The 16,627-nt window shown below is 47.4% G+C and overlaps 1 protein-coding gene across 1 annotated transcript in view; it reads right to left on the bottom strand.

The window, feature by feature from the left end:
- LOC146197378 (dorsal-ventral patterning protein Sog-like) overlaps positions 1 to 16,627 on the bottom strand; it is a 209,862-nt gene that overhangs the window by 58,308 nt on the left and 134,927 nt on the right. Inside the window, exons 3-4 of the mRNA XM_084599190.1 lie at positions 14,400 to 14,526; positions 6,297 to 6,368 (exon numbers count right to left, since the gene is read on the bottom strand). Coding sequence (XP_084455316.1) covers positions 6,297 to 6,368; positions 14,400 to 14,526 — 199 coding nt within the window. The remainder of the gene's footprint in view (positions 1 to 6,296; positions 6,369 to 14,399; positions 14,527 to 16,627) is intronic.

Raw genomic sequence — 16,627 nt, 5'->3', positions numbered from 1 at the left:
AAACTTTTCTTAAGTTTCAACTCACCTGCGTCGAATGATGTCTATTCCGATTACACTCCGTAAGGGAACCACGTGTTGTAGTGCGTCAGTATTCAAAACGGAGATTATCGATTTTGGTTGTTTTGCGTCCATTGTTGCTTCTTAGGTTTAATTCCATCAAAAATCCTCCATTTAGGCACACTTTTTCTGGCATAGAGCCCTCGTCTGGTGGCATCCGGTAGCAAAACCCGGCTCTCTGAAGTGGGATTCTGACATGGACAGTAAAGAGAGTGCTGAAAGCACAGACACGAATAGATTAAATAGGACATTGAAACAGTGCAGAGCAGTGATATGAATCGCTGCTCCAGAGGGGAAAAAGCGAGGCTACGCACAGCACTAACTTATATGGCTGCAAAATACGTCGGTCCGCAAGATCAAAAAACAGCGCGGCTACTTGGGACAAACAGAGAGGAGAATAACGGACAAGCGCTGTTCTCCTCTCTGTTTGTCCCAAGTAGCCGCGCTGTTTTTTGATCTTGCAATGCACCAACTAGCTCAGATTTCCGTTCGTCCGCATAAGGTACCCGCGTTCATTGCTGTTGGGAAGAAATATGTTACAGTAGCGATACGATGAAACAGTGGGCAGCTAGGGGTTGCCTTGGAAATGAGCGGCCATGCGTGGCCAGCACCCAGCATAGCAGCTATATGACCTGAGAACAAAAGTACAACGAAAAATAATTTAGCGCGCTACTCTGCAAGTGCTACTAAGAGCCCTCAGCCGAGCTATCAAAATGGAGGAGAAACTGTGAAGCGCGACTTTAGTATCCCAGGTCGTCCATTTTAAACACTGCGCACATGACTGAAGTTTTTAACTGTAAATCTCTGGTGCATTTTTTTTCTTCTAGGCTTTGTGCATGAGGACAGAGAGATGGCGTTCCCGTGTTACTGTACTCGAATGATCCGATATAATTCCGAAATTTCTCACGGCACCGCCGACGTGAGAAGACCTCACTTGGCATGCGCGTCAAGCGCAAGTGGACCGTGAGAGGGGCCCTCGGCTTCATTGAGACTACTTCCGGCCGCTCTCCAACCACGATCGCGCAGCTCCTAACACGGAAGGAGCGCAATCGAATTCGCAAAAACAAAATAAAATAATAACAAAAAAGAATGAAACGGAGAGGGGGCAAGAATTTCGATGCAGCACGCTCGCTCACGAAGACACACGCACGCACACGCACTCGTCGTTAATGCCTTGCCCACAAGGCAAACGAGAGAACGCACGAGCAAGGGCAAAATGCTATCCCAGCCGTAGCTCGGGTTACGAGATTTCATTAGCCGGGGCCTGTTTATTCTCGAAGAGTCCTCTTAATTGCGCTAGGCCACACGTGCATGCACTGCGGGATAGGAAACACGAAGAGAAACACCGTGCCGTTTACACTACCTCCACCTTCGCACGCACGTGCACTCTACATCGGTGCCGGTTCGTTCAAGCTTTCTCCTCCCGGTGTTCGCCTCTCCAATTCGAAACTGTGCCGACCAGACCTCTAATTAAAGAAATCAACCAGAATATAAAAAAAAAAAGAAAACCAGAAAACGTGCCAGGAAAAAACGAGGTAGCTAGACTGCGCAGAATGTGAAATAATGCTACCAGCTTCTGCAGAAACAACGTACTAGGATAGACTTGTTTTTTTTTTTCTTTTTTTTTACGGAAAAAATCTTCCATTGTGATCCCTTTATAATTAAAATGATTCTTCCTTAAAATGATTCCTCCGTTGCTCCACAAGCCGATGTAATTCATTCTTCTTCCCAGCTCATGCTTTTTCCAGAGGCAGGCGTAAACTTAACACGCGTCCCGTTTGTGTGCAGTTTTAATTGCTTTCCATCCATTGCTATTTTACGGCACCATTGTGCAATTTTCGCTGCGCTTCAGCGTAGACTATTTTATTTGTTATAGCATGGTAGTAAACCAGAACTGCCTACAAACCAGTTGCAGAGCCAATTAGGAGTTTTTCAAGTACTGTTCAATGGCGCGCATGCTGAAACGGCAAAAGTTTGCAATAAAAAAAAAAAGGCAATACAAGCTGGAGAGGCAGGACCATTAGCTTAAGTTTCTTATTAAGTAAGCATAGTTATGCTTTGACGCTGCTTTTCTCGTCTTATTAAAAATATCCTTTTCCTTAGCTTAGTCAAATTTTCAGCTTGAAGATCCTGTCTATTTTCATGAATCCTCCGCTTCTCACGCACTTTATTTGCGATAGAGTGCTGTGAGACAATACCCGCTCGTTTATTTCCTCGGCGCGAATTCCAATTGTTGGTTGTTTCCGCTTAAAAATCTGTCACGGCGATCTCAGAACTATGCTGAGGTGGAAGCTAAATGGGGTTACACCTTCAAGCGAATTGTCAATATAAACCAGCCGAGTAACCCGTGGCAGTTATCAGATCCTGAGGAAGCGGGTACAATCAAAGTAGCGATGGCTGTGTTTATATGGAAGCGAAATGTACCCTCTTGTACTGTTCGATTTTAGTGCATGCAAGTAACCGCCGAGCTCTCCACTATGACGATGTCGCTTTTGGGACTTTAAACGCTTGAACCAAACCATCGATAGCCCAGCGTACGAGGTTAAGATTGTTCTTCTCTTCCGTTTCGTTTCGTTTCGTTTCGTTTGTGGGGTTTAACGTCCCAAAGCGACGCAGGCTATGACAGACGCCATAGTGGAGAACTCCGGAAATTTCGACCACTTGGTGTTCTTTAACGTGCACTGAAATGGCACAAGCACACTGGCGCCTTGCTTTTCGCCGCCACTGAAAAGCGGCCGCCGAGGCCTGGATTCGATCCCGCAGCGCCGTAACCACTGCGCCACCCCGGCGGGCGCAGTCCGTTCTCCGTCTTCAAACGCCATCTTCATTGCTGTGGCCATTTCGATAACTCGCCGCTGTGTGAAAACTACCAGGCCAGCCGATTCCAGCTCCACAGCTTCCAAGCATCGACAACTCGGAAGCGAGGGTGCAAGCAAAAGAAAAATATAAAGCGCTCACTTTTTCAGGTCGGTACGAAGTGAAATCCTGAGTGGGAGGGATAGCAAGGGAAAGATAATTTTTTCACCCGGCAGAAAAAGACAGAGAGAGAGAGAGAGAGAAATAACGTTGTTCTACTTAAGCAATGATGCACAACAAGGCTGTAACCTACGATAGCACAGCTAAAACAAACCTTGTTCAGAAGGCACAGGAAGAGGAAATCTATTTTTTTATCCATGAGGCACAAAGACCTCCTATCCTTTAGGTTCTAGTGGGTAGTGTCCTCGTGAAGTGCGACAGATTATAAAAGCGCGTTGCATCTCAGTGGCACGACCCACGTATCATCCAGAAGAGCATCACAGGCCGATGTTAATTGCATAGCCATAGAACTAGTTTAAACAAATACGTGCCATCAACACGGCGGCAAGTTTTCCCAGACATGTGTGAGCGCTCTTCAAGAAGGTTATGCTCTGTGAAGCGAGCCCGATTGACGCGGCCTCGAGGATGCATTCCGGTAGTAGCGATGCGGCGTGAAGTGCTTTGCGTCGCGGCGGGTAGATTTCAGCCGCATTGAAACCCAAAAGAAAACCACGCGGCACCGGACTAGGAGGAAGTGGCCGAGAGTTCATACATTACTGCACCTAAAGCTCGGCGGGTGAAATTACTGGTTAGACGCGAAAGTTCTTGCACTACCACTGCCATACGTTTCAGCTAATCCACTGAAAGTCTAAAAGTCAGCTAATTAAAGCGTGGATGGAGATTTCTCGATCCAGATGATCAGAAGCAGCGATCCCAGGTCCTGGCATATTCATAAGCAAAGTATAACAAGAGACAACGACGTCGAGCTTAGGAACGTAGTTCCGCGTTGGGGCAGAATTGAGCAGCAATTAGCAAAAAGAATGTTGGACTGCAGCGTGCCATTCAGTGTCATGTGACCTTATACCGCTGCGCTCCGCAACGATTCCTCGTGCATGTCCTCCGAGTTTCGTGATAACCGGGCAAAAAAAAAATCTGAGGACGATTAAGACATTCCCTAATGCAATTTGAGCGCTGCGCTTTAGCATTTTTTTTGTTGTTGTTGTTTGTTTGTTTGTTTGTTTGTTTGTTTGTTTGTTTGTTTGTTTGTTTGTTTGTTTGTTTGTTTGTTTGTTTGTTTGTTTGTTTGCTTGATTGATTTTTCTTACAAAGCCAAAGAGAACGCCAGGGGAGAGCGTGGTACCGGGGAGCCAGAGAGAGCAAGAGCGTTTAGGGCGTTTGTTGATACCGGCCATGGTGAGGCCCACACCCTGCCAGGTGGTCCATCTCGGGTGTCCAATGAGCGAGCGGCGGATACCTCGTGGCTCTTCTTTCTCTTCTGAGAAGTTCTCTTAGGCGGCTGAGGCCCGCACTCTGCCCGGCGGGCCTTTTGAAATGTCAGATGAGTAAGCGAAGCAGAGCTGTGATTCTTCTATTGTGAGAAATTATCTTTGCCTCGTGTCTCTCTCTCGCTCTGTTACTCCGGCGCCGATGGTGACGCGGCTCGACGTCAGGCAGGCGCATAAGAGCCGCGCTCTAAAACTTTTCGACCTCTGCCTCCATTCACACGCACATGCAGTCTTTTTTCTTTCCTCTGAGCTGCCCCGTAAAACGCTGTTAGCGCGAACAGACCTGCCAGCGAGCGCTTTCTATTCTCATCACGTAACTTACATTGACTAGCCGAGCAAGCTACGATCTGTGTGCTTCCCAAACGAGACGCCGCACACAACCGACAGCTCTGAGGAGCAAACGGCGGCGTTTTCCGGGAGCAAGCGGAAGGTGTTCGACACGCCAGTGCGTGGATGGCGTGCGTCGGCGACAGCACGGCTGCCCGCGAAAACATAAAGAAACCTCCGTCGACGTTTGTCTGACGGTCGGAGCGTTCAAAGTGGCGCTGACTGACTGCGTTGAGTCGAAGCTAATAAAGGACGCCGAATCAGAACAGGTCACACAAGAAGGTAGATGCGTTTTCAGTAGTACTTGCGAGCAGGCTAGTTGGCTATACAACTCCGACGTCCTCTGGCGCTGCATGGTTATACACAAACACAATGCACACACAAGAGAATTAAACCGGGACGTTCACACAGATGATGCGCTCGATACCAACTGCCTGTTTTTGTGGTACGAAGAAGAAGAATGCATCACAAAAAACGTAGGGTTATAATAAAAAGATTCAGAAAAATGCGAAGAAATTCAGAATGAAAAAATTAAATGAAGATAAAAAGAAAATAACAAATTGCGTCTAACCTTTTGTCACATTGTCCGAACGGAGAAGTATCACCTCCTTGCTGTTGAGCGCCACCGACGGAACACTCACGCATTCCCCTCCTTCCCCCGAAATCATTTTGAATGCTTCAATAATCAGTATTTTAAAATTGCCTTTTGCGCCTACCAGCACCTTGGTTTCGGTGAACCAGTTCGCGAACATTCCCAGCTCGGCATGAGAGACCGAAAACGAGGGAGGGAGGGTTGAAGGGAGAGAGGGAGAGAGAAAACGAGAAGTTGCTAGCACACGAAGGGCAAAATATACAAAAAGAAAAGAAAAAAGAAAGCCAAGCTTGTAGCGACACGGGGAACGAAAAATTCAGCCAGGGTGAGTAGAAAACACTTGTTCGCCGAGATCAAAAGATCGCCTCCGACGTAATGCGCGCTCCTATACCGAAGCGACGGCGCCTGGGCCCCCTTCAGTTGCGACACGACACGGAGCCCGCCGACGCGGCACGGCGCTAATGGAAGCAGGGTACATACGCACCTTGGCCCCTGGGACATGGCAGAGAGAGTCAGTGTGACAGCTACGGGAGGCCACTTAGCCAACCGGATGCATAGGCAGGAAGAGACGTAGTGCTCGGAGACGCCGTCGCTGCTGTCGCGTCGCCGCTCGCGAAGCGAATACAACCCGGACAACGCAGTTCCTGTCGCTAGTATTTTCGGTCTTGCCGACAACGACGTGACGCAGATTTCGCGCTGTCGCCTCTCGTGCTCGCTTTTCTACCCGCTCTTGTGGGCAGTCACTCCCCACTCTGTTTACGAGATGACACGGATCTAGACTCGCGTTACTGCTTTTGCGCCCATGTAAGATGCATTTTGGGTTCAAAACGTGTGAAGAATAGTAAACCAAGATTGATTGACTGATTGGCTGGTTGGTGGATTTAATGAATTCAGGAATTGACTTCTTCAGGCACCCATTCAATTATCAAAGGGTGTACAGATTTAGCCGATTGCAGTTTGGGCTTAGCCAGGCTGCTTCCATTACCGTGTCATAATGCACCCGTAAGTAGACAACTTACCTTTAGAGTTTCTGTCTTCATCATCCAATTCCAACTTGCGCAACGCCAAACCCTCCTCCAAATCGGCGTAGTCTGCACAGAAAGAAAAACAAAAGCAATGCAATGAGGTGACTCTACAGAAACGGTACCGAATTAAAGGTATACGTGCTGCTCTGTCTCACGTGAACAGCTAGGTATCGATTATAAATATTCACATATGGAATCTGGGAAGCACTGGTGGCGTGCGTGTGGATGGGAATATTCGACAGCATGCAAGAATGATTGTGCGTGCATTCATTGCAGGCCATTTAATTGGGCCGCCTAGCGAGATGTATGATAAAAAGTACACAGGAAACTATTCCTTCATCGTTCACTATCGGCTTCCAGGTACACACAAAGACTGTGTTTAAAGACATATGGGGCGCTTGCGGACGTCGAAGGCGGCTGGACTTACCCCAAAACCATCGTATGCTACAGCGCACAATTCAATTTCATTCAATTACCTCTGAGAAGGACTTTTCATGTAGAGATGTCTAGGCTGTCTAGTTTGGACTGCTGGATTATTGATCAAATGCAGTGTACGTGGCAGCATATCTGACTGCACGAGAAGCATGCGTGATTGCGAGAAACGCAGAGTGGAGAGAGCGCCTATTGGGGATGTGTCCTAACGTCCTGAAAACATATCAGCTTCAAAATGACATTGCACACATTGTAGCACTCTTCTTCAAAATACTCATCAATTGTCAACAAATGGCCGTCTCTCCTTCAGTACGATATTTAACGAGAAAAAATATATGGGAAAGTGTTGTTTGCGTGCATGTCTGTGGGCGGCGCTTACGCCTAACCGTGAGCTAGGTGTGATTCCCTCACACACAGTTCACGGCATTTTAGGAATTTCCAGAGCGCTTGATTATTGCTATGCGATGGCATAAGTAGTCCTTTTACTTGGTTTGACCTTCTTCTACCATACTTGTCGTATTTTCATATGCAGCATATTTTTTTGCAAAACTTTGCTTAGCAAACTGGACAGAAACTTTGCTTTGCTCCTTGGTGAGTCATTATGTTTAGCAATATTTACTTTTTTTTCTCGCTACAGCCACTTTCGGGCCTCTCTCGTAGAAGAGAAAAGGATGGAATTGAATTTCTCCACTTTTCCGCCTGCCAAGCGTGACAGGTGACACGTTCTCTTCACGACGAGTCTGCTATTCATAACGCATTAAAACGTACCGTCCTTCAATTTACGTTTCACACCTTCGCCTTGGTTGTTGGAGTTTAACGTCCCAAAGCTTTTCATGAGTCCTTTAACGTGCAGTGACATCAAATAGTACACGGGCGCCTTGTTTGTCGCCTCCATCGAAAAGCGGCCGCTGCAGTCGGGATCGAACCCGCACCTTCGGAATAAGCAGTAGAGTACCAAAATCAGCGAGCCAAGGCCAGCGGTGCCTATATTAAAGCACCTATACTTTTATATTCTGCATAAGTTGTACCTGTATTTGCATTAGAAAAGATGAGGTCATCGGTGCAAGTAAAAATACCAAAATACCTTCAGAACCTTTGCTCCCACTTATTCTCATGAAATAACAGTTTGTGTTTTTTTAGTAACATAAATTGTTTCATTAAACTGTTATTCCCAACCCCACTCAGGTAGTGCCAAAAGTACTCCCGCGTCTCACAGACCGCTGCTCGTAAAAATAATCGTATGCAAGAAGAGCAGGCTGCCTGGTGCAAATAGCCTAATTAAGGTTGATTGTCTATTTGCCCCATTAGATCTGTAAACATGTACTGGGTGAATGTCAGTAAGTACCTATGGTATCAGGCAGACAAGCCGTGTTCACATCTCAAGACTCCTTTCTTCAAACGCGGTGCTCGTCGAAAAAAGATCAAGTACTATTCGACTGGTTTCTGGCTCACGCAGGCCAATCGTCTCGGAAGTATGTATGGAAGTACCATCTTAGCAGAGCGTGTAACTGCGTGAATAAGCAAGAAGGTGCCCAAGTTTTCATCCGGTATACGTCCACTTTTTTCGTAGCAAAAAAAAAAAAAAAAAAAAAATGAAACCAGCAAACTGCAGAGGAAATGCAAAAACATCTTCCTGGCGTCGACTTGAACTAGCAAAGCAGACGCAAGGGTGATTTTGCTCTTTTAACGCTGTACACCGTGGCATTACATCACCACAGGCTAGTTATCCGTCTTTAGCCAACTCATCAAATGCCACGCGCGGACCTTGGAATGGCCGCCGCGAATTCATACTAAGCGGACCACTTGGGAAAACAAATTGCTGCAGCCTCGCGCTTTGCCGCACCTGAGCTTCTTTCCATGCGCACAGCGGTCGCACTTGGGCAACCATGTGAGCGATGAGCGAGCCGCTGCGAGAGTTCTACATGCGTCAGGAACTGAGCACTCGTGAAGGAGCCATTGCCACAACGCTGCGCTGTATCGCACTTGCGCTCTTCTACAAACGCATTATGCTAGCCCTGAAGCGATGTCTTCGAGCCGTCTAAGAACAGATGGGAGCGCACTGGCCAAGGCAGTGCGCTAGGTGCGATAAGCGCACTGCGCACAACACTAAGAAACGCAACAGAAGACAAGGCAAAACATAAACAAAAAGAGACAAACTCAATGCCTTGCACTAAAGAAGCGCCACTTTGAGGGTGGCTCTCAGGGCATTATTCGCTGTATTTTGAACGAGCGAGTGCGACGACCACTACAGCATACAGCTCGTGCTCTGCGGAACGCGCACATCGACACTGGTGCTTCATCAGCTCACTAAGCGCCATTTTTTCTCCTTTTTTTTTTTTAATTTTTGGAGGAGGATACTTGTAGAAATAAAACTCCACCCAAATGGGAGGCTGAACGACACAACGACACTTAACTCTATGCGCCTTCAGCAGCATTCAGGTATTAAGGAAACACAGGTGTTGACAGCATCGATGGAGTATAACGCATTCCACTCACAAAAAGAGCACTCTCAAAAAACCGTAGCGTATGCAAGCCATCACAGATCAATTTCGCAAGCACAATTAACGTCGATATCGATTTTCGGGTGCGGGTACCAAAACTTACGCTGCACCACCGTTAATTTTAAACCACTGGTAACCCGATCGTGTCAGTATGTAAACACAACCTCGTCGTATCGTTTAGGGCTTTTTAAAATAAACCTATATCTGATAAGTTGAAACACACCCTATATATGCCACAGGGTGCACTGTAGCGTACGACATTAAAGAGACTTAAGTTCCTGCTCTAGATCCTTTATTAAGTTTCACGGTAAAATCTTAATAACATCATTTCAATATTGGCAGATGTTTTTTTTTTTTCATTTACGTTATTATCCCCCTTCTTCCAGAGCTCTATAAACCAGTGCGTTCCCTCGACGAACCCTCTCTCTCTCTCTCTCTCTCTCTCTCTCTCTCTCTCTCTCTCTCTCTCTCTCTCTCTCTCTCTCTCTCTCTCTCTCTCTCTCTCCCTCTCTCTCTCTCTCTCTCTCACTTCGTGCAATCACGTTTGTGCTTGTGTATCGCATATAGTATCAAATAAAATCTGCGCATTAAGCAAGAGGTGTCCACTATACCCACCATCACAACCAGCATCTTCCACTTTCACGCACCTTTGAAACAGAGTCATCTACGGTAAAATTGGGAAACAAGCTGTATCAGGTAAACGCCGAGTTACCCTGTCTCAAAACATATCTCCATGTCTGTTCAAAGAAATGGTAATGACAACAACAACAATACACAGACCGCCACCACTGAAACAAATGGCATTTGACAGATGCCTGGAAACGACCTTCCTCGTCACCGAGTGTTTTCTCTGCGGCCAGAAGCAGCTACTCTTGCGTCACCGAGATGAAGGCGCCCACTTGTCCGCGGTTGCGATTTTTCGCACCCGTCTTCTTCCGCCACACGAGTGGCGTCAAGAGGACACAGTCCAGAACCGGCGACACCCTTCACAAGGCACGCCGAAGGCTGACGCCGGAGCGGCGGTGCGTATTTTAGAACGACAACGGAGACGCACTTGGAAGCACTCGCGTGGGATGCTCAGGGCGTCGATAAATCAGCCGCATTGTTTCCGAGCTGCGGGTGTTAGTCACGGCCAATTGCGGCGGGGACGCCTGGACGCGGTGGGCGGCGCACTGAGCGCTTAAAACGCTTTGTGGCGTGTGCACGACTGGCGACCCTGGCCAAATCTTGAGACGAAGTTGGTGCTGCACAAGACAAACAGGAAACAGACACAAGCGAAGGAAATAGTGTGCGCCCTCATGCAGCGCCAACTTCGTCCCAGGAAATGCACCGCAGCCCAGCAGCTAGTCTTGATTAGACTCGACCCCTGCGACTCGCGCGACAGGCCGTGGCTCACAAACTCCACGGCGAAGTCTTAGAGGATTATGGGGAAATGGCTCGCGATGACAATTCCTGAGCGTCATGTTAAAATCCTACACAGCGCAGAGCGACGAATAGGATGTAACGTGGACAGAAATTCACCGCCAGGCGCTTGGTGTCACATCTATGCCAGCGCGAAGCAAAATAGGCTAACCCCGCGTTTTGTTGTCGCGGTTGGGTTGGGTTGGGTTGGGTTATTTGGTATAATCGAAGAACAGATAAAAATACGCGAAATTCTGTTTTCGAATTTCGGCTTTAACCGAAAGTGAGTATAGCCCACAAGGCGGCGTCCAGAGTGGAGAGGCAGTGACGCGCTCTTTGTACGGCAGGATCAGTATATATAGGGATATCTCCTGTTCCGCGCAGCTGAACGGACATAGCGCTGCCCTTCTACCCCTCCTCTGTTCAGGAGTGCGTTCTTGGCGCACTGTCGATTAGCTTAGAGATATGCAGGCTGGTATGTAGTCAAGCCTAAAGCCGTAGGCCTGCACACGTTTTATAGACTGGTGAATTTGGGACTTTTTGTAGCGAGAGCTACATTGGCCACAGTCTCGCCATTTCATCATGCCTGTCCGGGCCTGTCCGGTACCTGTCCGAAGAACGAAGTAAGAAGACGAAGAAGTCGTGGAAAGCGGTAGCTGGCATCCGACATGGCCGAGCACGAACTGGACGTAGGGCTTCCTGACATTACGTCTGGCAGGAGCTGCCAACTCGGGTCTCTCCTTCCATATGGGAGGGTGATATCACAATCAGCCTGCCAAAACCCTTGCATTCACGTTATCCCTAGGCAACGCAGGTACATTCATACGGCTCAGTTAAAGCAGGGCTTTATATGTTGGCTGGTAGCTTACGCTATCGCGTCATCGCGAAGGTGGGATTGAAAACAGAGAGAAAGAGGTGCCGTAGTGGAGAGCTTCAGACCATCGCAAGATAGAGGCTTTCGCCTCGTTGCACATTAGTGGTCGGACCATCGCAAAATAGAGGCTTTCGCCTCGTTACACATTAGTGGTCAAAAGTGCCCCCTATGGCATAATAAAGCTGGGACCATGGAGTAAACTACTATGTGCAAAAGCCACGTCTTTACATTCAAGCCGAACCTAAGCGTAGTCATGCAGATATAGCTCTCGCGTAACTCCAGGTTTAACCACAAGCTAAACCACAGCTAACTTTTTTTATTCCATTGCGAGCATAAAGGGTTTATTATGCTCGTTCTCGTCAATGAGATCTATCAAACTTCAGGATCGCACTGAGCACCAGGTGATTATGTATGTCGCAGTGCTCAGCTACTTTTATAAGGGCCTCACGAGATTATAGGCGTCCCGCAAAGCAGACTGGCAGTGTCGGCCTTTACCGCACCGCTGTTGAACAGCCGAAAACAGGCGAAAAACACCTTCATGAAACTGCAAATTCCCTCAAAAGCTTTCAAACTCTGAGGACTCAGTACCTGTTATGCGTCAGCCAACTTGTGGCCTAAACGGCTGGTGGCCCGCTTTGCTCATCATTTTATGCAAATAGGAAAGATCATTTTCGGTATTGTTTTCTTCTCAGTCATTAACAGACACTTGATAAAAAAAAATCCCTAAAACCTGTCAGTGTGCTCGATGGTATAAGACGTAAAACAGTGCACAGTAAACGCACAGTGAAACAAGCCGTCAGCACTTGTAGCCATATTAAACATCACTTCGCGAAACCACTATATTGTATTACTGTGGACACCGAGGGATAAAGTACAGATTTTCTGAAAAGTCCCGACGTGCGACGGATATTTTGTAAGAGTAAACAAGGTGTAAATAATTTTTTTGCAAATTGTGTTCTTTTGCACTAGAAGTAGAACAAGTTTCATGTGATTTAAATACACTCTATTGAAAAGGCGCAAAATCAATTATATCTTAAAGATATAATCAGCCCGACAAGAAAATATAAACAATTTGCTATGCAAGCGAACGAAACCAAAATTAACAAACGTATTACAATAACAACAGGCCTGGTCTCTTCGATAGGCGATAAGTATAGCTTCCCAATAATATCGCGTGAGCATATCGGCAATTCGTACAGCCTCCGCCTAAAGCAGTGTGTGTTAGCGCGTGTGAAGAATACACCAGTTCCAGAATTTGCGTACTACGATCGACTTTTTATTTTTATCGTCTCGAGTTTCCGAAAATATGTTATTCGTTCTGAATAATAGTCAGTTCGAAATTCTCGAAACACTAGAGAAGTGTTCCAACTATCACTGACAAGAATTAAAGTGGTTGCCTGATTCCAATCCATATTGGAGCGCGGAGGGTCTCGACCTCTCTTAAATATTTGTAGGGGGTCTGAAACCTCTTGAGTCCCCGCTGATTTTACGCCCTGTTCGCGACCCCTGCCTTCCTGGAAAGCGTATCAAAGTTTTCTCCCTCAAGCTTCCACCCAAGAGCAATCACCTGTTCATCTGCGCAATTACTCTTGTCGTCACCACTAAAAAGGTTCTTGCTGCTCCTTTTTCTCGCTGACAAGAGAGCTAGGTGCGACTCAAAAATAGCCGAGCGCGGTAGAAGGAACCGACTTACGGGTCCATTTTTCAACATGGCAGAGAAAGAGAAAATAGTTGTCACAGGCCTCAAACGTGCAATCCCTCTCTTTCCTCGTTGTTTGGTAAACACGGCCGCAATTTGGGAAGCGCTGCTTTTAAACAACAAGCCGTCTTGCAGCTTAAGCAGGCGCCATAATACAGGGCGCGCAGAGAACGACGCAAAACACTTTCGCAGAAAACGTCGATGGAGTTCGAAAGCGTTTCTTTTTTCGATTTTTCTCTCTCTGTGAAGTCAAATACAGGCGTCTCATTAGAGGGGTAAATGAGCACAAGCTATATTGACCTTCACTGTCTAAATATCGCACGCACGTGCCTAAGAAATGCATATATTTACAGATACGCGCACGATCATTTCCCGTTTATTTAATTAAAATAATTTGACCTAAACTCTGAAATAATATTCGCAGTGGCTAAGTATAACGAAGGATTCCCTCACTTTCGCCACACACACAAACACACACGCGCACGCACACACACACACACACACACACGCACACACACACACACACACACACACACACACACACACACACACACACACACACACACACACACACACACACACACGCACGCACGCACGCACACACACACACGCACACGCACGCACTGACTCGTTTTCTTCAGGAAGCAATAAAAGAAAACCGGTTCGGTGAAAGGTGTTAATCCCGAAACCCTCTCGTCGAGGTTGTCAGCCGCTCTGCGCAGCTCCAGCCTCAACGACCAACTCTGGGCCGCCCAGCTGGCCCTCATGGCGGCGAAGAGACAAGATCTCGACGTTCCCACGTGGGAGACCTAGGCCCGATCGCGTTAAATCCTGCCGGACATCAAATAAAACTATTCCTCCTCCCCCTCATTCGGACTCACTGAGGCTTGTCTCTGAATACGTCACGCGTATTAATTTGATTTTCCAACAGCCCCCAAGTAGGCGCGATATCTTGCATAGCTTTCACGCCTACCCTTATTAAAGCATTATAGACCCGATTTCTGCACGTGACGTCGCAATAGACTTAGAACTCTACAGGTATGCGTCGTGTAGAAGCCCTCTGGCGGACGGACTGACGGGACGGGACCGGCACTGTCGGGCGCATGAAACAGAGGACGCAAAAAGCGGTAAGTCGGCTCCTGCGAAGGTGGAAAGTAAAGCGAAAGTATCTACAGATGTGATATACCAACCTTCTCCGGGGCATGTCTTGCAGCATCGCTCAGGCAGCAGCACGGGGTCCTCGCAAGTGGGCTTCGGGCAGTCGTTCTTGATGTTCTCGCAGCGGACCCGCGCAACGACACGCTTCTTGCGGTGGACCTGCGGCCATAGAAAAAGAGAAAAAGATGAGAACTTATGGGGAGTCAGATCACCGGCGTCGTGTTCTCGGAGCGCGAACACTGCAAAAGCGCAGGACAGTCGCTGGAAGCTCAGTGCTAATTAATGCCAACGACACATGCAGCCCGCGCGGATGTTCGGTTCAAACATGCAAACTATCTTGAGGCTCCACGTCACCGGCGAGCGTACCCGTCACGCGTAATCGCAATCACTGGCATTTCGGAATACTAAGCGAAAGTTGATGCACGTAGCATTTCAGGTGGGCCTCGAAAGCGAAAGGCGAAACATATAGAAGCCTCTGGAGCCATCGTTCGCCAGCGCAACGCGATAAAATCTCGAGACAGATAAAGATTGTGGCTACCGGTGACGTGTTTGACGCGTATGTTGTGTCAAAAGACGCACTTTGTGCCGTATACCTTGTTCCCTCTTTTTTTTTTTTTTTTTTCATTTCATTTTAGGTCATGTCTTGTCTTGTATTGTGTGCCAGCTTGTTTTATTTGATAAATTTCCTCTCTATGAATATGTGCTTGCCCCCATGTTTTCCCACTCCTAGCAGTATAGTAAGAATGAAGTTATCCCTCCTGCCACTGCTACTCCGATACTGCCGCTTATGGTAGCACCTAAGGCTTGCAATGTCGGTAAATTAAATGAAACGGAAAGCATTTGAAACGTCGCGATAAATCTAGTATGCACCTGACCATGCGACTACGATGAAGCGTCATTTGTTTGTGAGGGAATTAACTTCGATTTATAACGCAAAATTTCAGCGCAATATTGGCTGCGCGGAATAAAGGAGCCTTCAAGAGGCCTAACTCTAGTAACAGGATGTGCTGACAATTTTCCATGGCAGTAATAAGGGGTAATAATTGCAAGTTAAACCAAGCTTGTTGAGTATAGGCTCATCTTCCCGACCTTCAAGTGCGCGGTGGAATGCTGCTGGTGTGGAGGATCTCCTGAAGAATTTCCGCGCATCGGCGACAGTTTTTTATGACTATTTGCTCGTTTGTATTTTTCTTTGTCCGCTCCTTTGCTAGCTTATTTCTTAGAAGCTCAGACACCGCTGCCGCATGCGAATGCGTGTTCTCTTGAATTTCACTGACTACAGAATGCACAGCAGCAATTCTACCGCACTTCGGTCGTGCCTGCAGTGAATGAAGTCAATGTGAACTTACTGTTCGCACAGTATGCTGACCATCACGCTTCCCCTGTATCGAACAGACAGCATAAAACCTCCCATCCATTCATGTAGACCTCCGAACTCTACGATTAGGATTAGTGTTCTGGCGCATTAATCCCAAAAATGTTTGACGCGACTTTTTGACCAATAAAAAACGCATTAGAAGACAAATTGTAGTAATTACTAATTGCGCCATATTCCGCGAGACGCTCTGCCTCTCAGTCGATACTCCAATGCTACATATGCCCTCATATAATTACCGTAGATTTTGCATCGACTCTAGCTAATTCACGAGTACAAGAAGAACGATCAAATCAGACGCCCTTGAGGAAAATGGACGTGCATGTTCTGAAACTCCCGCTCGCTCTTTCAGAGTTGCTTCACGCTCACTCCATCTTTTTTATCCGCATCCGCAACACAGCTTTCAACCGCGCCAGCCGATTTGAGCTCGTGCGTGTTTTTTAATAGCAGCACGCCCAGGAAAACGAGAGACGGAATTGCGTGTGATGGATGGCGCCGGCGTGTACACAGTGCTATGTAAGCGTGGGGACGTTGAATGCGTCTATGCCTCCGCGAATGGGAGTCTTGGTGCTTTGTGCCGCCCTCTAGGAGCCCAAGAGGGCACTTAATCAGCCCGGGGACACGGAGATCGGCTGCGACTGAGGAAGTGCGACTTCTCCATTACTCACTGCGCGACCACGGGGCGTGAGTCTCGGAGTGCAGACTCGTATTCCATACAGCACGCTGTCATGCTCTGACTTGAGCTAGTCGTTAACGTTTTATTTATGGTAGGCCTTGCGAGATCTGGAAGTGCGCTCGAAACTTTATCTAATGAACACGATGTCACCACAGTCACCATTAATGACGCGGCGGTGAAAATGAGAATCTCCTCATAGCCTCGTTTGC

This window comes from Amblyomma maculatum, chromosome 3, assembly GCF_055883805.1.
Source record: "Amblyomma maculatum isolate TAMU_Amacu chromosome 3, ASM5588380v1, whole genome shotgun sequence".
In the NCBI taxonomy this organism is placed as follows: Eukaryota; Metazoa; Arthropoda; class Arachnida; order Ixodida; family Ixodidae; genus Amblyomma; species Amblyomma maculatum.
This window is presented reverse-complemented; position numbering and strand designations above follow the sequence as displayed.